Genomic DNA, 24,591 nt, shown 5'->3' with positions numbered 1-24,591 from the left:
TGTAGCATTGCTTTGCAAAGGCCATTGGGAGTAAAAGAAAAGTGGATATACTTTTCTTTTGTTGTATATATTCTGTCTCCTTCTATTTATGTATCAGGTCTTTCATCAGTGCTAATATTTTTGATAATACATAACTTTAAGTGGCAGCAAAGACAGTTAAGAAATAGGCATGGTCACACAGAACATGAAAGTATTTGTGTGCAAGATGTTCCATATATTTTCATTTAAATACTGAAAAGGATAAATACGTGCTATGTACTGTACTAACCAATGATTGTAATGATTTAGAGTTTATCTACACACATTTTGTCTCCTGCTGATTATTAAGTCATAAATATGTTAATGCTTAATTTGCATGATTTGTTGCACCATATTTAGATTTTTATTTAATTAATCCCATGTTTCAAAGTTTCTCCTCCTAGATGCCTCAGGAAGCCAAGATTCTCCTCCTAGATGCCTCAAGAAGCCAAGAACATTTTCTCCCCTTGACATATAATTTGGCTTCTGGGATTTTCAGGGGGAATGAACAGGGACATGGGAAGGGAATTGTAGAATTTGGAAGGGGATTGTTTGTAGCATTGGTAATTGGCCAAAACTGCACAAGTGCTCTGATAGGCCTCCTGCTATTGATAAATTTTTCTAATACTTGGCGTGTGTATGCACCCATAGATAAACTGTTCATCATATCGGAGAACAGAAAGGCATTTTCCTAGGACCAGACTGGCAGAGCCCAAAGGGATTCAAACCACTTTTTTTTTTTTCCCACCCCCCCCTCCACTTTTTCTATAGTCTGTTATGTAATCCGCTCCTAGGAATATCCAGACATTGTCACCTAACAAGCTCCTCACAAGAACTTAGAACACAGGAAAGTCTTTGATCTCTCCTGTATTACTCTGATGGCATGCAACGCACAATAGGATTTGAGTCTTCCTGCCTCTTACACTGACTCGTGAGGTTATAGGCTGCTGGAACAGTTTTGTGGCATGTTAACAGGACTGATAGACTGGATGCTCTCTGGACTAAAGGAGGAAAAAAAAAGACTTGCCTTATGGCTTGCTTAAGGTGATAGCAATAAGACTTGATAACCCTGGTTGTGCTTTCTGTCTAATGTTCCACTACTTTAAATTAGGCATTCAAAGATGCAACACCTTTACGGCAACTCAACAAGATGGTTTTGGTCTAATCAAAACAAAATAAGTGAAGGATGATGCATGACAGTTTATAGCTGGATGCTGAGCAATGGCTAAGATTGAGACAGAATTTGTCTCAGCTATTTCGGCATGACTTGAAGACACAACCTGAAAATTGATTTCTGTTTTGGAAATGGTTATCTCTACTGCTCTGGGATATTTGAATCAACTGTGAAAATGTCAAGAGTTCCCTAAAAAAAAACCAAAACCTAAAGGGAGTTTCTGGTTGTAGTAATGACAGGATTTACAGAGTCTGCCAATTTAGCTCTCTGTTTCCCTGTGTCTGCATGTGGCTTTTGGATAAAGGATAATAAAAATAAAGCCAAAAAAGCCAAAGAATTGTGGATTAAATCACTTTGCTTTTAAGAACTGTGTTTGTTTTGAAATAAGCCATAGGTTGTTACAATAGAGTTTATAAATTAAATAACATATATTCATTTACCTTTTTGTATAAGTATTTTTTCTTTTTTATAAATTACTGCAGTTAATCAGATGAATTGGCTCAATGGTCACCTAATTTCAAAAACTCCCATTGTTTTGAGAGTTAGAAATACAGGGATCAAAAAGGACTTCTTTATGTATTCAAAATACAGGTTCTGTAATATCTGAAATGAACATCAGAAAAACAAACAAAATAATCCTTTTGTAAATTCCAATTCCAGTATAAGCTTTCTTTTAAGTCACAGGAGCCAGCTATGAATGCACTACAAAATCCAATTTAGCAAAATAACATCTGGTTTTGTTTTAGATATATTGTACTTTTAATATGGAGTTTTACCTTTCTGATTAAGTATTTGTACAAGGAGAAGCAGGTTACTTCAGCAGCTGAAATTGCTCATATAATTGGTCAAACAGAACATCAGACAAATGATTTTCATTATGCATTTCAAATGAGAGCAGAATGGAGTAATGCCATAGGCTTCCAGTTACTGACATTGTAGAGCAGCTACGCTGCAGTCAGATATGAAAACAGTTAAACAGAGGCTTTTAAGACTGCCTGTTTACATTTGTTTTTCTTTTAAATTCTGATAAACACTTTCTCTGTACTGAACTGGTATTTGTTGCATTCACAATCACAGAAACTTTTGCTATTTATCCGTGGGCTGGTTTGTCCAAGTTTTTATGTTGCAGTCATTGCTCACCTGATAGCTGAGCACATTAAATATTTATTGAAAATGTGAGTAAGGTCTAATTCTGTTTTCTCTTTTCTTCATTCTGTAGGGTCTATTTTGTGAAATACGTGCTTTTGACAGCTTTGTGACAGAGAAATGTAGCTGTGCTCCACTTAAGAGTGGCTGCCAGAGGAGTGGGGTCCTGGCCCTACACTTTGCCTCCTTCATTGTGCTGCTTTGTACGATTGAGCACTGAGCTCAGAGAACTGATATGCCAGAAAGTTAAACCAGAAGGAAAAAAAAAAAAAAAAAAAAAGGTGTTGGAGAGACCTATTTCATGGCCCAGCTTGATGTCCACTAGCACAGCATCTAGTGCCAGCACAAGGCTGAGAGCAGAAGCACGTGACAAGGGAAGTGTCCCAGAAGATAGCGCGCAGCTGCCTCTTTCAAGGGTAGCCACGCTTAATGTGCGATCTGATGTGTGCATTTTGGTTTTGACAACAGAATAGCGCATGGGGGCCTCCCTGTGCTAAGTGCAGAAACTTGTATCGAGCTCTTTGCTACCTCCAAGAACTCAGAAAAAAGAACATTTCACTTAGGAAACGGACAGTTTTGGGGCCACCTTGTTCCCTTTCCATTTCTATTCTCAGTTTCTGTTCAGCAGACACATCCGAGTTCTCTTGAAATCCGTCTGTCTTGCAGTCATGAGTACAGAAGTCGCTTGTCACAGGTCAGTTGTTGCAATTGACTTTAGCTCTATGAGACTGCAGTCAGTCAGGCAGACTTGAACAGGCAAATGACATTTTGCAAGAAGAACCATAAATTCTTATCTAGGTACTCAATAAGAAGGCAGTAAAAAAAAACCCAGAGCCCTGGTCTCACATTCTCTCTGGGGCTGACGCTGTCACATTTGCTACTGTGTTCTGAATAGTCTTTGGCCTTTGTACACCGCTGGCTTGCTCAAGCACAAATTTAGAAGCGAGTGCATTAAGCCTGTAGAAAAGACACACTTCTGTTGTTTTATTTTCCAACAGTTTATATCTCAAACACAATTTTTTTATGCAAAAGTGGTAAGAGACAGTTTAAAAAACAAAACAAAACAAAAAACCCCAACCAACCAACCTCAGTTATTACAACTTACACTGTGTAGTACTGAAATACACATCTTCCATGAATATGGCTGTGGCTCTGGTACAGCAATTTTCTTAGCTAGCTGGTATTTCTACTGTAAAATATCTCACTCCTATGACATGAATTCTTTCCCATTTTTTAATTGTATGTGTAAAGGAAAAATGCTAACACTGAGTATGCACACTTATAGTGTACAAGACTTTTATACATTGATAGAATCATAGAATGGTTTGGGTTGGAAAGGACCTTAAAGATCATCTAGTTCCAATCCCCCTGCGATGGGCAGGGAGACCTTCCAGACCGGATTGCTCAAATGGGGGTTCATGTTTTAATACCTGTAATGTTTTAATACATTTATAGATAAATGATAATTTTTTATGCAGCTGTGCACAAAACAAAGCAGGACAGATGTTCAGGTCACGTTTTCTAATGATGGGCAAAGCAAGGAATTTTTTTTATTATTTTATTTTAATTCCTAGGATATGGAGTTATTTAAAAATAAGACATCTAAGAAGTTTCATCAACATCAGTTTTCCTCATTAGACATGGACATCTCTGACTTACTAGAACTTAGCACACAGCTCCTGGTTTCAGACTTGGAGACATTACGGTACATTCCTCTGTTTTCTTCTTAACACACAGAAAAAAACACATACATGAAAGTGAAACCAAACTGTTTAACATGAGAATCCATAAAATGTGTGAATGAAATCCAGGCTCCACTGCAGCTTACTAATGTTTTTCTGGCTATTCATCCTGCTAATGTTTATGCCTTTGTATACGAAATGCATGAAAACTTTTGCAGTAATGACACTCATTCTGTTACTGACAACTGTATATCCTCAGTGCCCATTGATTAATTTTTCAGGAACTGCTTTTTAGCATCGCATGTTCAGAGCAGAATAACAGTATCAGGGGATTGATTATGGGTAGAACTTGTCTGCAGGTGAATAACCGGTAACAACTGGCTAGAGACGTAGTGACGCAAAATTGGGGAGGAGGTTAGAAAGCGATGGGAGAAGAGGGTGACACATCTTCATACTTTCAAGGAGTCTAATTTTTGGAAACACTCACTTAGCTAGGCATCCACTGAACACATTAATCATTGGCCATTTCAGAAAAAAGTGGCTTATAGGATTTTCAACAACTTTGAAAAACACTTAGTGGTTGCTATGTTCATTATTATAATTTTTAATAATTATTATTTAAATCCTTAATAATTTTAAACAAGTGAAACACTACAGAAATATGGGGAGGGGCAATACCAGTTTGTTGCAGTTTGATTTGAGTATACCGTAATTTTTCTGTAATGTACCACATGTAGATGTACTATATGTGATAAGCACAGTCATGATATACTGCATTTGCCTCTGGGGCAGTTATTAGCTTGCTCAGCTACTGCAAGTAGAAAAGTGGTAGCAATCTGATCACTTCTGTGGGCATAACTCTGCAAAAATACTGCCTTTTGTAGTTCTTTTTTTTCCTTTGAGTTGTCATGGCAGTATTCTCAGTGGATCTTCTGTTTTTACTGAGATGCATTTAAGTCTATGTAGTCAGCACAAACTTGGAACTCATACATTACCCTTTAAATAATTTGTGCTGAAAATTGAGGTTATCACTCCTAGTTGTTTTGGTTTTAAGCACTGGTTGCTGTCTATCAGCTAAGCTAGTCCATGTACCAAGAAATAAAACATTATGTTAATCATACAGAGAATACAGAAAGGAATGAATCAGCTCTTTGTAGCGGATGAAAATGCAGAATTGCAGAAATATTTTGCTGAATGGCCAAAAACTAAAAGCTCTTCAGATTCATAATTCTTGTGTCCTTGTATCTTCTGATGGTAGCCCTTGTCATGTCTAACCAAAAAGTTGCCTTTTGCTCTTTTTATGTAATGCTCTTTCAAAACGCGTTTTGGGACTCGGGAAATTTAGTGTTTGTTTCCCTTCTCACCTTTGCCCCTTTCTGTCTTCTTTTTGAAGAGCCCCATTACTTCTACATAATTTTTTTTTCATACCTCATCTATATTTTCACATTTTTGAATGGCTGCCAAAACAGTAGTGGAATTACTGGGTTTACCTGTATGCTCTTTGTCTTATTTCCAGATGGAAGTCTTTTTTTCTTGTGGTTCACTTACCAGGATTTGTCCTCAGGTGATAATAACTTTAATGTACTTTCTGCCAGTTTCTATTTCATCATGTTATCTCTTGCACTTGAGGGTTCAGCAAATCTAACAAAACAGAAAAATGCAAAAGGGAACAGAATTGCCACATCAGAAACATTTGATGGCAGGGGGATGAGGGGTAAAGGAGCTTGGTTTTGTTTTTATTAATAATAATAGCAATAATAAAACCACAAAGATGAAGGAAATTCTTTTTGCAATCTGAAGTATTAGTTGGTGTTCAACAAACAACCAGGGGCAGGAAAGGTGATCAAAGCAAAATTGATCCTGTTTGTGTTTTTTCTCCAGATGTCATTACTGCCTCATGTCTTGACATTTCTTAAAGCGCCTCAGAAGGAACAGCTATATGATTCTTTTGTTCTCTGATACATTCATGACTTAGGTCAACATTCATTCAATTTCAGAGAATTGAAGGCTGAGGCAAGGAGGTTAACAAACATTTTGTGGATTGTACATAAAACGGAGCAGGAACTTTGCGTTTTCAACCCCTTTATCATAGCTTAGTCATATAGGCAACAGCTAGACTGGACCAGCCTGCTCTACTTGTTGCAGTACTCTAATTTTTAGCTGGTTCATGCTGGGTTTTGGCTAACCCATCTATGTGGAAAGGTATCTTGGAACTTCAAGGGCCTTTGTTGTCTGTGGCCACCGTGGAGGTGTGGCATCAAGCCCAGTCCCCTTGCTGGGAATCTCAGTAACTTCCTGGACCCATGAGACTGTGTATGTTGATAGGACTTCCATCTTTTTGAGGTTACTGGTTCTTCATGTTAGCGAAGAAAGCTCTGCAGTGGGTAGTGAGGTCTTTGCTGACGTGGGTCAGTTTGCATCAGCTCTTTCAATCTATGAGAAACTTCAGCTAAATGAAGGGCTGTACTCTTGGGGTGATGGACATGTTGGCTTGGAGGTATGAAGCAATTACTCAATCAGCACTACTTCTTCAAGCCTTTCCATCAGTACAGGATGGTCGCTTCAGCAGTTTGAGCTGACCTCATTGCTGGGATATTGTGCAGAGCTGGACAACACAGTTTAACCAGTTCTTGTACTATTAAATTGGTAACGTTGGAATAAGAGGAGAAAATTCTGAAAATGTAAGAACAAAACAACAACAAGAAGTCATTAAAGATAGATGAAACTTCCTAAACAATATTTTTCTTCAGGGACATCTGAAAAACAGAAGTTCAATAGGAAGCCATGCCAGCAGAGAGGAAACTGAAAACTTTGTGGACCACAGTTCAGCGCAGTGCTTACCACTGCTCCCTAAGCACACTGAAACAGTCTGTGTTAGTGGGACTTAGCATTACTGGCAATACTTTGAATGCTGAAGTCAACATAAAAGTTAAGTACCCCCCTGAACTGGGACCATAGTAGTCTAACCTGGAATTAGATTGATTAGTTGGGGTTTTAGTTCATGCTACTGTCTTTTCCATTTCTATGTAAAAGTCAAGAAAAAGGAGAAAAATCCTTAAAAAAATCCATCTGGCATGTAATTTACCAGGATTTGGGGGGAAAAAAAAAAAGAAAAAGAAAAAAAAAAAAAAAAAAAAAAGAAAAGATGTTTCCAAAGTTGTATATATCAAATACACAGAAAATGCTACTCCTGTATTTATTTATAATTTTTAATTTATCTTAAAACTACAGTAACAAAATTGGTAGATGAAAGGAGGAAATAAAATTATATTTTTCTAGACATCTTGCTCTCAGATTCAATCCACCAAAGGACTTTGAAAGCCACAGAAGGCAATTTTAATTGCTGCAATGACTGATCTTTAACTACCACAGCACTATTGAGAAAAGTTAGTGAAGTAGGATTTCAGTTGATCTGAAAGTATTATGAAGCAATATTACTGCCTCTGATTATTGGATGCAAAAGTTCAGCCATAGTGATGCAAGAGTTTTGTGCTGGAACTTAGCAATCACTGTACTATTCTTACTTCCCTTTTAAAATTCAATAAGAACAACCACCAAAGCCCTTCAGACTTAAACAGCACACACATTTCTGCAACCATAAATAAATACACCTGCATGTAAAATTGCATGGCTATATTGTTTTTATTCTTCTAATATAAAATACTTACAGAGTGAACCACTCAGTTATCTCAGTCATTTGTTCTTAATGTATCAGAGGTTTGTAAACAACCCATTGGCAAAACTCCAATGAAGCTTTATAGAAGCTATTCTCTACTAAAATGTATTTTAAAAACTAAACATCTTAATGTTTCATAGGAAGGCAGTAATCCAGTTGGAGAGATGTAAAAGGATGAAGTACAGTTAAGTAATTTCTAAAATTCTCTGCTGGAGACATAATGGGGTATTCCCAGCTGATCTGTTATACCAAATTTTAAAAAGTAATCTTACTGGTTGAATTATTTAACATCTACTTGATTGATAGCAGTACTTGTTTTCATAGAAATAAGCATAAATTATAAATGGCATTACACATATAAGGCATAAAGGGACCTGGAATGCTATTTTTCCTATAAAACGTAAAGGGGTACCTCTGACAGTTGTGCCTTTGTGTATAAACTATATGAGCTTTTATTTGATGTAGTTGCATCAGGTTTTGTGATACTTTATTCATTATGAGTTCTTTATTCATGTTTTGTCATCACTGTCTTGACCTGAGGTATTACATGTCTGTAGTGGTTTTTCAGAGATACTGGAAAAGCTTTAGGTATTCTATAAGATAGGTTTTTAAATATAGTAGAAAGTCTCCCGAAATATGCTTTAGTCGGATGTATGGTAGATCAAGTTGTGGTGAGTTGGCCCCAGCTGGCAGTGAAGCACCCACGCAACCACTTGCTCACTGCCTCTGCAACAGGGCAGCAGCAAAAATAGGAGGAACAGGAGCAAGAAAGATCATGAACTGAAACAGAAATAGGGAAGTTGCTCGCCAATTACTTTGACAGGCAAAACAGACTCAACCTGGGGAATTTAACTTAATTTACTGGCAATTAACATAAACATTAAATTACTGAGTTGGGCATTGAGAAAAAAAAAGAGTTAGGGAAAAATCCACTTTCCCAGGCCCAGCTTCACCCCAGACACCTCTCTCCCCTCCTTGTTATCGCTGCAGGCTACACTCAGTCCCTTTGCTGAGGTTGACAGGCGGTGCAGGAGGCTGGGGACAGGACGTAGCGGTTTCTCTCTGCTGCTCCTTCCTTCTCACACTTTTCTTCCACTGTTCCTTCCTTCTTACTCGTTTCCCTCTCACCAGTGTGGGTCCTCCACAGCCGCAGTCCCTCAGGGGGACTACCTGCTTCGGCTTGGGCTTGTCCATCAGCTACAATCTTTTTGGGAGTGTGCCTTCTCTGCTGCACAGTACTGCCTACTGCTCTGGTCCTGGTGTTCCCTCATTCTCTCCTCCTCAGCATTTTCTGTCCTTTATTAAATATGTTTTCACAGAGGTGTCGCCAGCTTGGCTGATGGGCTCAGCTGTGTCTGTCACGGTCCATTTGGATCGCTCAAATTTACAGGACAAGGTGCTCCGTAAATTAAACTTTATTTTATGACCTCGTTAAGAAATATAACAAACAAACTAGCTGTAACCATTTTCAAAATAAGGCATCCTTTTTATGTCCTAAAGGATAACAGTTTAATCATTAGCTATTTGAGTTGATGAAGAATTGGCTAATTATTTATGCTCCCACTTCTAAGTCTTCCACTATTCTGAGAAGAAACTCACACTATCATGTTGTGAGATGATACAAACAACTGTACTGGGTGAAACCAAAGGTCTGTTCAAACCATTATACTAAATAATGCACTGAATGCTTAGAAGGAGTTTTAAAGGAAAGGAAAAGTCACCTGCTCCTTGGTATATAAAGTTCACATATTTCAGAATTTCCACTAAAAGAACATGTTCGTTTGGTCAAATAAGATATTTTCTGAAATATGCTTTGCAGGGATATTGCATTTTAGTTAATACTAAAGGATTTTTCCAACATTTAAATTAGTGTAGAATTTTCTCGTTAACTAAAGCAATAGTAGGTGCAGGGGCAAAGGGAGAGAAGCAGCTCTCAATCTCCCTTTCCTCATCTCCACTCTGCAAAACCACACAGGTATTGTTGCAAAGTCTTCTTTGGGTCTTTTCAGAAATTGGTTTGCTTGCGGGGGGAAAGGCGACGGACAACCATGTTTTTTACCTTAGGCTGTTTACCTTTTTTTTCCTTTGAAAATTTTGATATCAATTTTTTTTAAGAAACTGCTCATCAAAAATGTACTTATGCTACATTGTGAAAGGCTTTCATGTTTTTGGAAATAAAATATTTTGTTCTAACCAGGCAAAGCTTTAGGATTTTTTAATGTTTCTTCTTTATTTTCTTTTTTTAATCAGTATTAGTTGCTAAACTTTACTTGATTTTTCAAATATTTTTGGTCCTTCTGACATTGTTTTTCAGTTAACTTTGACCATGAGTCCTAAAATGAACTGTTACTAGTAGACAAAAAGAAAAAGTTGAATACACAGGGAAGGATATAGGGCCACTTGTTTCCTACCCTTATCCCTAGTACTATTTAGTTTTCAATCCCTCTCCTCTCACCCCTTCTCCCTCTCCACAAATAATTACTTCCTACTTCCTTTTGGAAATCTGTTTTTATGAGGAGGTGATGAATTGGGGAATATAAAAGTTGTTAGTTCCTGTATTTCAGCCTTCATACCTGATATTTCCATTTCATCATGACTGCCTAGCAACTCTGACATTTGGATTTGTTTTAGAGCTTCTTTGGCAAAGGGTGACATCTAGTTCCAGAAAATCTGTGTAATGTCAGTCTTTGTGTAAATTGCCTGAGCAGACAGCCCGCAAGAATGCTATACCCTCCTCCCCAAAAGACATTGTCGCTAAAATCCTGACCTTATTGAAATCTTCGAGATTTCTGTGGGCTCTCAATTTTACCATAGGTAAAACAAACATGTCTGTCCGCTGATGGGTGGAAGTCCTGTCATTTCTGCAGTATGATAATGCCCACCCGTAAGTGTAGGGAAAATAAACTTGAACAGGTAAAGAGAGATCTCAGTTGCACAAAAAACCCTTTGGATGTTGTTGTTGTACAACATTACTGTCTTGTGGTTCTTAGGGTAGTTTTCTTGGATTTAGTCACATTAAACAAATCTTTGTAGGTTCATTATAGTTTGTCACCAAAAAGTCTTCACAACACTTTTTCTCATGCCATTTCTGTATTCAGCACCTTCCAAATTTTCCCTCTTCTCATGAACATATTTTGGCTGTGATTTTAAGGGAGGTCTAAGAGTTAGATGCTTGCTGCACTGGAATATAAATATAGGGAGATCTCCTGAGTTCCACTGAAGAAAACAGCTGTGAACAATTTAGTCCTAAGTAACATAAAGGGAACATTTTAATTTTCACACATGTATTTTCACTTCTGAATAGTGGAACACCATCTAGTTGGGCAGTTGCACGATTATCCCAAAGTGAAACAGCTGTCTCGGCTCTAATCTCGCCCTCCTATCCTTCCAGTGAGGCTTTTTGATTAACTTTTTATTCTTAGGATAGCAATTTGTACCAAGGATCTAATTAAGAACTTTATGTAACACAGCCAAAGTCCTCCTTTTACAAGTCTGTCTCACCTCAGTCCTACTAATCTTGCAGCTTTCGATATGGAGCATTCTGAAATGTCTGATATTTCAAGCTATCTCTTCTGGTTGAAAACAATTTCAGCTATTGAGAATCGGGAACAAGATTCATTTGATTCTTTTGTCCCGGTAAGGAAAACTGTAACATATCTCTAAAATAAGGCATTGATTTCTGAGCGTTAGGTTTCTTTCGCAGGGGGAAATGGCTTAAACTGCACTTCTCTTGAGCTGAATGTGAACTAACTCAGACCTCCGACCATAGGTCTTCTGTGTTTCTTACTGATGAACGGGTGAGTGGCAAAGAACACCCTTTAATAAAACCTGGTGATTTCTGGGGAGAAAATGCATAGTTCTATATATCTGGAGCTGAAAGATAATGCCAACATTTCTATCTTATCATTACTCTAATGATAAAGAAAAGAGACAGCTACATTATATATGATTCTTATTTCCAGAAAATTACATAATTGAGATATAGCTTTTAAATGAAGGACTATTTATCAACTGTATTTAATAAATATAAATCAAGCATATGGTTATTACTACTTAGCACTAAATGACATACAGTAACATGATATTGTATATTTTGTATAAAATAAAACAATTAAGTTGACTGATCTCTTCTATGTTTACATCAATATGCATTACTAATTTTAATGATATTTTACTTTCAAATATTTTGAAAAACATTTTACTTGTGTTAGTGTTATGTGCACTGGAAATATGTGTTTTCCCATATGCAGTAACAGATGCAAGATGATGCTTTTGGTGACCGGGTTAGGTAAGCCAGACAGTGTGCTGGAGAGGAAAGAAGAGAGTATATTGCTTTCTTCCATGTATCTTCATTTCATGTGAAATATAAATTTGGCAGGGTATCTTTAAATGAAAATATGCACTAATATTGTGCAGAAGAGACATGTATCTGAACTGTTAAGTATATTATCAACCATCTGAAGAATTATTTAGGTACTAACTATATCAACTCAGTATTGAGCTATTAAGTGAGCAAAACTAAGTGGCTTCAATACCAGATGGGCTGATAGCAAAAGATGATTGGACCCCTCTTTATGTATAAGTAGAAAGCTCATACTATAACTGAAGAAGACATTTCAAATTGTGTCACAAAGCATATAGTAGCATGTGAAGGATGGGCTGACTTTAACTTTAGAGTCTCTTGATTTCTCCTTGTTACAGCTGCCCTAAAAAAAACCTGGTGCCTCCTGCAGATTCTGTGTTCTTCTTGCTGTAATATTTTTCTATGTCATTTTTCTCCCGGTCCTCTGAAGCACACGATGTTCCCATTTCTTGTCCTCCCAACCAAACATTTATTTAGTATCAGGGTCAGGTCTGCAGTGGGGATTTTTATATGTTAGTGCTCAGAATTGGTGCACCTGCCTGTGAAGTTGGTTAGCTTTTGGAAAGGACCATCAGATTAAGTGTTAATTTTCCCCAGGCGTCCTATGGCGAAAGTCAGGATTTACAACAGGCTGAGAATGGTAAAGGTGATCTTTCTGCCAGGCATCATGATTTACTAGATGAGGGGGATGTGTTGAAAATTTTCTGTTTCATTTGGAGGGTGGAATTGGTGCCTAAAAAGACAGGGTAGGAGGAGACTTGGAACTGTCCAAAGGGTTCTTTGGTAAAGGCTGCCTCATGTCTGAATGTCAATTGCATGAGATAGATGTTGAGTTGTTTTTTGAGGTTGAAACACTGTTGTACAGGCGCAAGAGAAATCTGAGTTCCTAAAGCTGAATGTTTTCAGGACTGCACTCTTTGATTCCGATGCCTGTATTTTACCTGCATCTTGCCTTGAGCCGCCAGCTCCATTTGTGTTACTAAATGCTATGCTTAGTCCTTTTCCAGGTGTTCTCTCCTAGCACCTGATGTATAGTGCATAACTTCCACTGCTGGCTTTGTCAGGAAATATTTTCTTTTTCCTTCCTAACAGTATTGAAAGCTTATTTCTGAAAGTCCTCTCCTGGAGCTTCTCCGTTAAAAACAGAAATAAAGCACCGTCATACCAGAGACAGACATCCAGGAGCTGCTTATTATTATTGTTATTGTTGTTGTTATTATTATTACTACTACTATAGGAAGAGGCTGCCTTGATGTTATGAACCAATTAATGTTCCAGTGTTTGGGGCGATCATGTAAATGCATGAAAGGTTGTTGTGACATTTGAAGTTCCCCTAATTGATTTACAAACCCATTTTCTCTATCTTGGTAGATCAGTTCTGACAGTTTTTAGGTTTTATGTCTCTGTGATTGTTACATTCATTGTTCAATATAGTGACAGGTCAATGTTGTCTCTGTGTACAAGGAAGGTTGTTTCATTTGTGGGATAAGTGGCTGTTAGTTATACACATTCACACAGTAAAACTAGAGAGCGCAGAACTCTCCTAGTCCTGTCCAGGTCACTGTTATTAATGTATACAAAGAGTAGCATCCTAGATTTTTGTGGTTTACAGAGCAGGATATATGTCTTGAAATCAGTAACTAAAAGATATTCTATAATCTAAGAATGATCATATTTCAAAGTGCTGCCTTGTGTTACTTTTTGTGTCTGCCTCATCAGTAAAAGTGCCATGTTACTTGCTGCTAGATAAGTCACTGTTAAAATTGCCCCCATCTATTTTAATTCAGTTTAAGATAATATTTTTTTTACTCTCTGTTTCTGCATTCAATTCTAGCCAAAACAACACTGTGTAGAAATGACAGAATGCTAAAATGTAAAGATGGGAAAAGACCTCATAGGTCATGCTGCCCATCTGCCAGAAAGTGAGTACTGCCTACAGTATGTATTTTAGTGCTTAGTCTAAGTTTGTACAAGGTATTTTAGGCAATAAGGCTTCTATCTCTCCTCTAGGGAGATTATACTATAGTTTGTTGAATTTGCCACACAGTTGTATCAGTGTATAAAATCTGCTTGCCTGCCCTTGGCATGAAATTGAAAAATATTCCCATGTTAAAAATAGCAAAATATTTGTTGAAAAACAGGCAAGTATAATTTTCCCGATTTGAAGTGTTTCTCAGCATCATTCATAATATCAAAGATTATTTTTTTTTGACATTTCTTCCTTTTGTTTTTAGTCCAACTTAATTCTGTCTTTTTACTATTGATACACCTATTTGTACCCCTAATTTAATTTTTTTAGGTTCACAAGGATGTTCTTTCCTTGATTATTTCTTGACAGGAATTGCCTTCATTTTTTCCAGGCCTATAATTGTAATTTAAGTAAGGTGTATTTTTAAGGTCCTGTGAAAGTTCTTTGAAGGACTGTCAGTCTTGCTGTACCCTCCAGTCATGTTGTTTGTGCTTTTCAGTCTTATAATGGCCCCAGGCACCTTCTTTACTTAACCAATGACATATTGCGGAGCTGCTTTTATGGCACCATTACTACCCATCTCAAGCTCAGTCCCTTTCTCTGGTTTCATTCTTCTACAAACCTGTGGTTCCATGCTGCGTTAATTTTGTCTTTTGAAATTTTTTTGGTGAATGCTATTTCTATGAATTAAGAGATTGACAGCAATAGCTTCTTAATAGACTATATATTAGGGGAAGAAGGTGTAGCTTTCCTTCTCTGTGGAAAGCTCCTCTATGAACAATAATCAGTTGCTACCTGATGTGTTTCTATTTTTACACAGTAACTTAACTTTCCTTGTGGCTGCAGTACTGCTTCTACTTTCTCTTTGTTGCTTCTGCTATTCAAGTCAACACTTTCTTTTATAACCAAAGATTTTGTTCTTTTATTCTCTTTTGCTGTTCCAGTATCCTCACCTCTAGTACATGATTTGTGGATTTATCAGACAGTAAGACGAATAAATGAAAGATACTGAACAAATATCTGTTCTACAGTTACATTTCAGAAGAACAGGTGTATTGCAGACAAAGCAGACTTGCCTTAGGGAATTTTACTTTGTTGCCAGTTAGCCTAAACATTTAATTATTGAGTTGGGTATTGAGAAACAAAGACAACAAACAGTTAAACTAACCCGTAGGGAAAACCCCTCTTTGCCAGCCTCAGCTTCACTCCAGACACCTCTCCTCCTCCTCCTTACCACTGCAGTCACACTCGGTCCCTCCAGCAAGGTGAGGGTGGCACAGGGGGTTGGGGCCAGGCTCAGGGCATGGTGGTTTCTCTCTGCTGCTCCTTTTTCCGCACTTTTTTCTTCTTTACGACTTGTTTCTCCTGCTCCAGCACGGGCCCTCCACAGGCCGCAGTCCCTCACTGAGCGCCAGGGCCTGTTTTCAGAGAGGCGCCACAATCTTCTTCTGATTGGCTCAGCGGTGCCACAAGCTCCTACTGATTGGCTCAGAGGCACCACCAGCTTTGCTGATTGGCTCAGCCGCGCCCTGCGGCAGGTCTAGTGTGGCGCCGGGCTGGAACCGGCTGGAACCGGCTGTCCCCGCCATGCGGCAGCCCCGACTTCTCCTCACAGAGGCCACCCCTGCAGCCCCCTCCGGCTGCCCAAACATTGCTGTTTGTGCCCCCTACAAGGCAGAAGGAAGGCAGGTATAATACGAGCGTCATGTTTCAGTAGGGCATATCCCTTAAAAGAGGCACTTGAACGTAGCAGATTAAGGTACAAAGTCTAGAAATAGGACTGTTTTTTCCTCTGTGCAAATTCTTAAACTGGGAGGGAAATCGGTCCTAAAAACAAAAAGGAAATGGCATGTGTGTATTTCCACCATCTACCCTAAAACAAGATTGTGTCATCCTAAAGGCAGCATTCTCTTTTTTTTCAGTAATAACCTGGTGGTATTACAGATTCACAAGGGAAGTCCTCACTAAGCTCGGCAGCCTGTGACGTTCCCGCTGGGTGCTACAATCTGTAAAAATATGGAAAAAAGTGGCAGTTCTGGCATGTACTGTCCTGCAAGTCACCCATGGAGCATCCAGTCTCTCAGGCAGAAGGACATCAGTGAGAAAACTGAGATTAAAAATGGTTGGCAAGCCGTATAGTAAAATACCAAATTGTTGTATTTTATGTAACAATGCATCTCCGTTGAGAAATGCATTTTATGCCGCATGAGGCAAAACCTTGTAAAACGCCTGACAAGCCCTGAACCCTGGATAGCTTCACTTTACACACTGATGTTTCTTATCTTTTGAAATAACATGCTGTGAATGCAGTGGTCCTGCAGTGATTTAGGGTTTGAAACAAGCTGTCAGCAAGCAATATATTTGGAATTATTTTGTTAATTTTCTTCATCACATAGTGATTCTGGGACATGCAGGGACACTCAGAGACATAGGACATTAAGTTAGAAGTTTACTTCTACTGGCATAAAAATCAAACCCCTCTTTGCTCCAGCACAGCCCAATTTGAGTTTATTGCAGATATGCAAAATGAAGTTTAATTCTTTAAGTTCCTCCTAAATAGTTAAATATGCATTCATTAACTGAAAGCATTTGGCAAAATAGCTTTGCTTCTATATATACTTAGCTAGAATCAGTGAGTTAAGTTGATGCATTCTGTGGACCACAGTAAGCTCCAGCTTTTCTCCTGGCGACTTCAGTGCTGAAACATGATCAATGGTGATTTTGCTACTTCTGTTATATGTGAGAATCTTTCTAAAACTCTAAAGATGTCTTCTTCTGTATTTCTTATTCTTTCCTCTCTGTGAAGAGTTTTAGCTGTAGCACCAGTAAGTCTTCGTCTCTTCTGCTCTTGCCAAGCAGAGGTGAATGCTCTTTGGCACCGATTCCATTATTTCTGGGCTGTTGTATACAGTGCTTGATGTAATTGATTAGTTCCTGAAAGCAGGTGTTTCATTCTTTGGAATTTATGTTCTGATAAACCTCTTGAATAGATACTGAATTCTGTTAAAGTAATTTCCCTATTTCACGTTTAGCTTTATGTTCACTTTTTTTTTTTTTGCCTTCATCTGCATTGTAACTTTTAGTCCGTTCATTTCTGTGGGTTTGAGGCTGGTTATAAAAGTCTCCACGCAGGAATAAATGTTACACTCAACCTGCAGGTACTTCAGGCTGTATAAATGTAACAGAATAAGATACTGGCTAACTGCTTTGTGAGCTTGGTGTACCATGATTTTAAAAGTAAAAAGTCATGCCATGAGTGTTGCAGCCTTCACTTTTGAAGAGAATGGAAGGAAAGAATGGCAATGGTTTATGCTGTGGTTTTGCTTTCCTCTCTCTGGAAGGAGTTTTATCTTTGTGTACATCAAGGCTGAATCATGTGCTATAGGATGCATCTGGGTCAGATGGGATGCCTAAAAACTGGGTGCCTGCTTTTCTCCTAGTCTATGTTTGAGTCTATGTGTATCTGCATGTTTGTATCCATATAGGTGTCTGTTTATATATACATAGGCACACACAGAGACTTGCCACTTAGTCTTGATAGTTTCTGTAGAAGTTTAAAATCCAGCTGGAGAGAAAAAAGTATTTTTATGTAAATGTATGAAGTAGTCCACACTCATAAGTAATGCAATAAATTAATATATTTTCAAGTTAAAAGAACTTGACAGGTATTTGAGATTACCTTCCTGTTCTTCTTGTTGTTCAGCACATCTTGAGCTTTACACTGTTTTACAAAAAATCTACACCAATCCATGGTTAATAAAGGTAATGCTTAGGCAAACTGTAGAAAGGTTAAGTAGTTAATGTTTAAGAAAAAATGGGAACGCTCAAGTCAATGAGACTGTTTGCCATTGTTAACATGTCTGTGAATAACATAAGAATTTTGCGTTGCTACTTTTTTATTTTCCTGGATTTTTAATTTCTGGATATTTAGCTACTGTGCTTTAAAAATAAGATACAAAACAATCTGAAATCAGAATATTAATTTCTTTAATTGGTTCTAAATTGCTTTCATGAACCTGCTGGCTAAGAGCATGCATGCTCTATAAATCCCACCAGGAGAAAAAAAAAAGAAAAACTATTATTGAGTAGAAACATATTTGCTTAAATTTTGACTCTGTTGAAGCAGATCAATGTTTTACCATGAACTTCAGTTATGCAGGGACTTTAACCCAGAAATTTTTAGTTCTGATAGAGGTGGCAGAATGTCATTAAAATGTTTAAAATGGAAGATGTAACCTGTTTTGGTGGTTTCGTAGTATAAAATAAATTAGCTTAGCTCTTAGGTTTTCGGTAGCATCACTCTATAACACTTCCTTTTTGCAGTGTATATTTCCACTAATATTGATTGTGGTGGCAAGAGTTCTCAAATATTGTATCTTTTTATAAAATTGTTATAAATTACATAAAATCTGAAAAAAAATGTATACTTATCAGATGTCAGAGTTTTGAAGATAATGCACTTATAAGAAGACCATATGGAATGTATTTCTATTTTTATTCTTGATTCTAAAGTTTCCATACCCAGACTTAAGAACATACCAGAAACTGGCATTGCCTGGATTGGTTAAAGCTGTTGTTTTCTTAAAGAGATGTGCTTTGACGGAGACTTTGGGGAAAGTTCTGAAGCACAGTGGAGATCAGAGCAGAGATCTATGTAATAAATGAATGTTATGGCCCATTCACTTTCAAAAGGCCATGAACACGTGCTGAAGCGGTACATCTGAAAACAGGATTTAGGTCTAAATTTCTGTTCCAAGCTAAAGCACTGGTGTAAGACACTTTGCATCAATTTCTTTTGTGAGTCAGTAGAGATGTGCTAATGGGACCTCTGTGTGAGTCTTAGCATGGCATTTGGCATCCTAGAATGAGACAGATGGATCCACCCTGCCTAGTGATAGGAAGGTTATCACCTCAAAATTTAAGGGGTAATAACATTCAGTTGAATAATATCTTCACTGGAAATTCAGATGTACCATAATTATCCCTCATTCTCTATAGAGCTTTTCCCATTGACATTTCTGTGTCCTTCACTGGATCTGATATTGGGCAAAAAGTTCCCATTATGTTAATCATTGCTAATTCAAACTGCTAACAGGCAGTATCAGTACAGGTGAAACTTCAACAACTGTAAAGTAGGTGCTTTCTTGCCATTCCCTCTGGCAGCCTGTGGATCCACACAGAAATACTAGGTTTTCCTTAGGTCTAAATTATTTTTTGTTTAAATAATGCCACAGCTAATACAATTTTAAAATACGAAATTATTCCTACAGGTTAAGTAAAAACCAATGCAAAACCCCAAGCCCCAAAATAAGTCCTCCTTCTTCAAAAGGCACTATGTGCCTTTAAATTAAATGGCTTTATATGAGGTTGCATTATATATGTAGGGAAAGGTCTCAAGGATTTCTTGAGGCGTTTTTCTTCTATTCTTGACAGCTGCAGCCTGCAAGCAAAGCTGCTTTTGACTTCTGTTTTATGTCTCTAAGTAGAGGTAGGATTGTTTGCTGAAAAGTCATTCTTCAGATGTTCAAAGAGGTTCCCTATCTTTTAAATTTTCTGTTTAATAATGAGCAAATGACTTTTTCTCCTTCTTAGTCTTACAGTTTGTAATTCACTGGTAAATACGACGAAAGGTTCTGTGTGTTCTGTGATCTTGAGGCCTCGTAGCATGCCAGAGAATTACTGTTTTGACATCTAAATTATCATTTAATCTTTCCTGCCATTGTGCGTCAATGTAAATCTCTTTCTTGCAGTTGTGAAAGGAAACTTTTGAAAATATGAAATTAATTTAAACTAATTCAGTGTTACCTTCTTAAGGCCTCAAACAGTCTGACACGTTCTGAGAGATGCGGCATGCCCTATTCATGTACAAAAATAGGGTCTGCTCCACTTCGTATTAAGACACAAAATGCTAACATTTTGAAGTAAAATGAAACTGCAACTGAATATTCCAGAGAGCGTTTTAGAATTTAAGGCTGGCTACCTGGAAAGATGAGCCCTTGACTCTGACATATAGTCCACAGAGCCAGGTGTCTGCAAAAGATGGTAATAAGCCACTGACAACTCAACTTACTTTTTAAATGGTGATACATACACTGTTGTATTACTCTAAATTTCACCACCTCTTCATTTTGAGTTTACTTAAATCTAACAGTGTAGATAATGATGGTGATTCCTTAACAGGAAACCAAGCAATTGAGAGTTCAGAGTCAAATTAAAATCACAGCTAGGAATAAGTGTAGGTGGATAGTTTCAAAATGATCACGTACTTGTTCTAGTGTTTTCTGGTTAAGAAGTAATGTGCTGTGCTCATAGTTACTATATACCTATGCAAGTAGTTCCATGGTCTGGTGTTGAATACAGCACTGCATAGTAGTAACAGCTAAAACAAGGAGTTATGAATGCTTTAAAAAGAATTAAATTCAATATAATAGGGATGGTCTATAAAACTGTGAATGCTGTAAGTAAAACCACTCAACCTGGTTTTAGATAATGCTAGCACTCGTGGTAGAGGGAAAGTTCATCTCATCTAAGAGGTACGAGTCATATCATACACTTGTAGAGAATTTGGTAGCAGAGTAAATGTTCATGAACTAGACCGTGTGCCTTTTTGTTCTCTTTCTACTGGCTTCAAGTGCTTTCACTGCATCTTGCTTTTAAGTTGTGCTTTTGGTGGAAAAGCAAGTAGACTGTCTGACTTGCTGCAAGCAGAACAATCTCATATATATATTTGTGGAAGCAGTCTGTTGTGCTCAAGTCCTTTAAGAAGAAGAAGAAGATGGAAAAAAAAAATCTTCCTCCTATTTTTTTTTCCCCAAAGCTATTCAAGTTTTGTCCCGGCTATGCCAATCTGTCACTGCAGCTGTCAGTGTGATGCCTTTTCTTCAAAGCACAGAGATGGCTCAGCTGAAAGCACTGCTTCTAGTCAAGGGCAGGAAAAAGGTCTGTGCAGGGAGCAGTAGTTATAAGGCTGACAGCCCACATGGTACATTGTCAGCATAATATAATGCTTAACGTATAGGTAGCGGTTAAGGCAGAAAGGAAAGTGCATGAGGAATGGGGAAAACAGGATCACTCAATTCACTACACTCAGTAAAATCCCCTCTTTTTGCGATTGGTTTGGATTTATTTTGCAGCTGCAGAATTGTGAATATGTTCATGAAGACCTCTTTCCATCTTTAAAATCTGATTTCAAAGTCTGGGAGCCCTCTGTATGCTACCTGACTTAAAAGAGGACTGTCTCTTTCATGAACTAATTGCTACTGATTTGAATTCATCCTGCGAGTTAGGCAATTAGACATGTAAAATTTTAAAACTCTTTGTATATAGATAATTATTTGCCAACCATCACCTCTCTTGAAACTTTGACCAAATTAAGCCAGTTTTGCTAGATTTGTTTTATAGCTGGAAAAAGCTAGGTAAAGAGTAATTAAAAGTCTTGTTTAAGACTGCGGAGCAGGTCAAAGGGCAGAGCTAGTAATAAAGTCATTATCTTTGTCTTCCAGAAACCCATTTCTTCTTCTCATCCAGTCTCAAACTTAGATAGTTTATATAAGTGTGGGTATATAGGTTGTGACAGATAAGAGGCAGTGCTGTCTCAAAGACACAGTAGGCAGAGATTCTCAAGAGAATCTTGAATATTTTTTTTGCATGCATTTGTTAATTCATGCGCAATTGGAAGTATTCTTGATGAGCTGATGAACTATGATAGATGTGCGCGGATATCTGGGTATCTTTTTTGAGAATTTGGTGAATCAGTGCATGTGATGTGTTTTTAACTCAGAATAGACATAGACACATCCTGGAAGGTAAAATCCTTCTGACTCCCTGTTTCTACTAATCTTCTCTTGACCTATCCCTTGAGTAACCTCACTGTGATTACAGGACTATTTTGATGCTATTGTGTACTCCATGGTATGCACTGTATTTAGGGCTCTCCAGTGGTTGCAAACTGTCTTCTCAACTCTGCATGATTAGAGCCTCCTACTTTCCTTTAAAGCATGAGCTACAAACAGGACACAAGTAATAAAATCATCTCCATTTCCTGCACTTAAAAGCAATGTTGTAGCTCAAGAAGTCAGTGTTCTTCAAATTACCATATGTTAGAGAGGCCACAGCAAAATGTTTGTATTAAATTAGTTTTCCCAGTCAAAAAAAAAAAGAAAAAAAAAAAAGAAAACTCCAAATTACCACACAAACTCACTGTCACACACATGCATGCACACATACACATGCACAGATAGGAACAGGAGGAACAGAAAAGGAAAATGCACTGATGATATTAGTTGTGACTGAATGGTTATAGTCACTGTATCCATCTGAAACTATTGCTCTGTGAATTTTCTCATGCCCATCTGTCAGATCAGGATGAATACCTCAGTAGCAGAAAATCATCAGTTTGATAGTTGAAGTTCAACTCTTCCAATTAGTAAAGAATACAGTAAGCACTGTGTTAAAATGAACCCTGAAAGATATTCTTGCTTGAAAGCCAATTCTGTACAGGCTCTGTAGAAAGGCTAGATGGGGAAGGATCACACTATTCAAAGGAGCAGCTTAAATGTTCAGACTTCTGCTGTGGAAGGGATGATGGGCCAAGTGAGAACCTGGGGGTCAGGATTAGGTAGGAAGCTAACAAATGGAAACATCCTGGTGGGTGCCTTCGGGATGCCTTGTCAAGGCTCATGAAGGACTAGAAGGAGGTAATTATAAAGAGGCAGATCAATTTACGAAGAGTAAATTGTGCCTTGCCAACCTGACAGCTTTCTGTGATGAGATGACTAGCTCTGCAGATGAGGGGAAATCAGTAAGTGTTATTTACTTTGATTTTAGCAAGGTTTTCAGCACAAATTCTCAGTCTTTTAGCCAAATGAGAGAGAGAGTGGATGGATGGATGTATTAGAAGATGAGTGGGACACCGGCTAGACCACCGGACCCAAAGGGTAGTGGTCAGCAATTCAAAGTCCAGTAACCGATGGCAAGTTACTTGTGGTGTTCTACAGAGTTGATACTGGTGCTAATGCTGTTTAACATCTTCATTAATAACCAGAATGATTAGATAGAGTGCACTGTCGACAAGGTTTTAGATAACACCAGACTGGGCAGAGCAGATGATACATTGGACAGTTGCCATTCAGAGGGATCTCATCGGGCAGGAGAAATGGGCTGAAGGGAACCTCACGAACTTCAAAGACAACAGGCAGGAGTTCCTGCACCTGGACAGAAAAAAAATGCAGCAGGCCCAGCCAGGCACAGTCCAGCTAGGCAGCAGCTTTGCAGGGTGGAGAACAAGTTGCACATGAGTCAGCCATGTGCCCTTGCAGTGGTGAAGGCTCACAGCAAACTACGCTGCACTACTAACAGCCTAGGCAGCGCTTCGAGGGACTTCTACTCTTCACCTGTGAGACTTCACCAGGAGTACTGTGTCCAGTTCTAGGTCCCCCAGTATGCCAAAGTGTGTTGGGTGGAGGATAACCAAGATGGTGGCACACACAACAGTGGCTGGGTCTGGTGCACAAAACATTCAGAAAAGAGAGAGCTCAGTTTGTTCAGCTTGGAGAAGAAGAGGCCGTGGGAAGAATCTAATTGCTTTCCTCAGCCATCTAAGGGATGGTTAGAGAGGAGATAAAGCCAAACTCCTCTCGGAGGTGCACAGTAGTATGAGGCAACAGACACAAGTTGCTTTAAGGGAAATTCTGATTAGGTAAAAGAGAAAACTTTTCTCAGTGAGGGTGGTATAGCACTGAAACAGGGATCTAGCAAGGCTGTGAAAGTCCTCCTGAAAGCAACTGCAACGGATAGTGCAAAGGATGTGCAGGTTCTGCTTGTGTTCATAAGAGGAAGCAAAGGAATAACTGAGTTTCCAGAAGAAATTCCAAGTCCCCTAAATATTATTTTTTATAGTGTTCCCACAATTAGTAGTTTCTGATCAAGAATTCTCTTTAGCTTTACTTCAGGAAAACCTGATGCGGATATAAGACTTTGTTCCTCAATGGGTTAGAAACAGTTGGTGATAGTACGAGAATGCTTTGGAAAATGACTTCTGAAAGAGATTTGTTATTTTAATAGGTATTAGTTTTTAAAGCAGAGGAAAGACACTTTCATTCTGAAGATTGCAAACTTTGTATTTGATACTAGACCCTCTCACAGTATACAAAACTAAAAAGAAGATAAAATCAATACTGTAAAAAAAATAATCTTTTTCTTCCTGTAGCAAAGGTAGTGGTCTTTAAGCATATGGAGCTAAATATTTGTGTAAGTAAAAACTATGATTCTAAAAAGGAAATCCTTTGTTTAACCTTCAGCGATAATACAGTTATAAATAATTCCATATGCCTAAAGCTAAAAAAATTATAATCATATGGCCTTCGGCTTTTATCTGTCACTCCGAAGTGTCCAGTGTTATGGGGCACAATGGGAATGAATGGGTATGGGTGTATAATATTTTTTCAGATACTAAGCATTTTAATATTAAACTATACCTTTCTATGGTAACTGATACATGCCATGAAATGTGTACACACCAAATTGTATGCATTTCATTTTTAGTTTTTATTCACAGATTACACA

General features: G+C 38.0%; 1 protein-coding gene across 24 annotated transcripts in view; it reads left to right on the top strand.

The window, feature by feature from the left end:
* DLG2 (discs large MAGUK scaffold protein 2) overlaps positions 1–24,591 on the top strand; it is a 1,018,327-nt gene that overhangs the window by 575,725 nt on the left and 418,011 nt on the right. The window contains exon 1 of one of the 24 annotated variants that reach the window (XM_049823440.1): positions 11,236–11,332. The exons of the other annotated variants lie outside the window; for them this stretch is intronic. Coding sequence (XP_049679397.1) covers positions 11,243–11,332 — 90 coding nt within the window. The 5' untranslated portion in view covers positions 11,236–11,242. Of the gene's footprint in view, positions 1–11,235; positions 11,333–24,591 lie in introns of those variants that run through there. 24 annotated transcript variants of the gene reach the window in all.

The sequence above is a fragment of the Accipiter gentilis genome, chromosome 19 (assembly GCF_929443795.1).
Source record: "Accipiter gentilis chromosome 19, bAccGen1.1, whole genome shotgun sequence".
NCBI classification, from domain to species: domain Eukaryota; kingdom Metazoa; phylum Chordata; class Aves; order Accipitriformes; family Accipitridae; genus Astur; species Astur gentilis.
The sequence above is the reverse complement of the archived record's forward strand: the minus strand, read 5'-3'. Positions and strand labels throughout refer to the sequence as shown.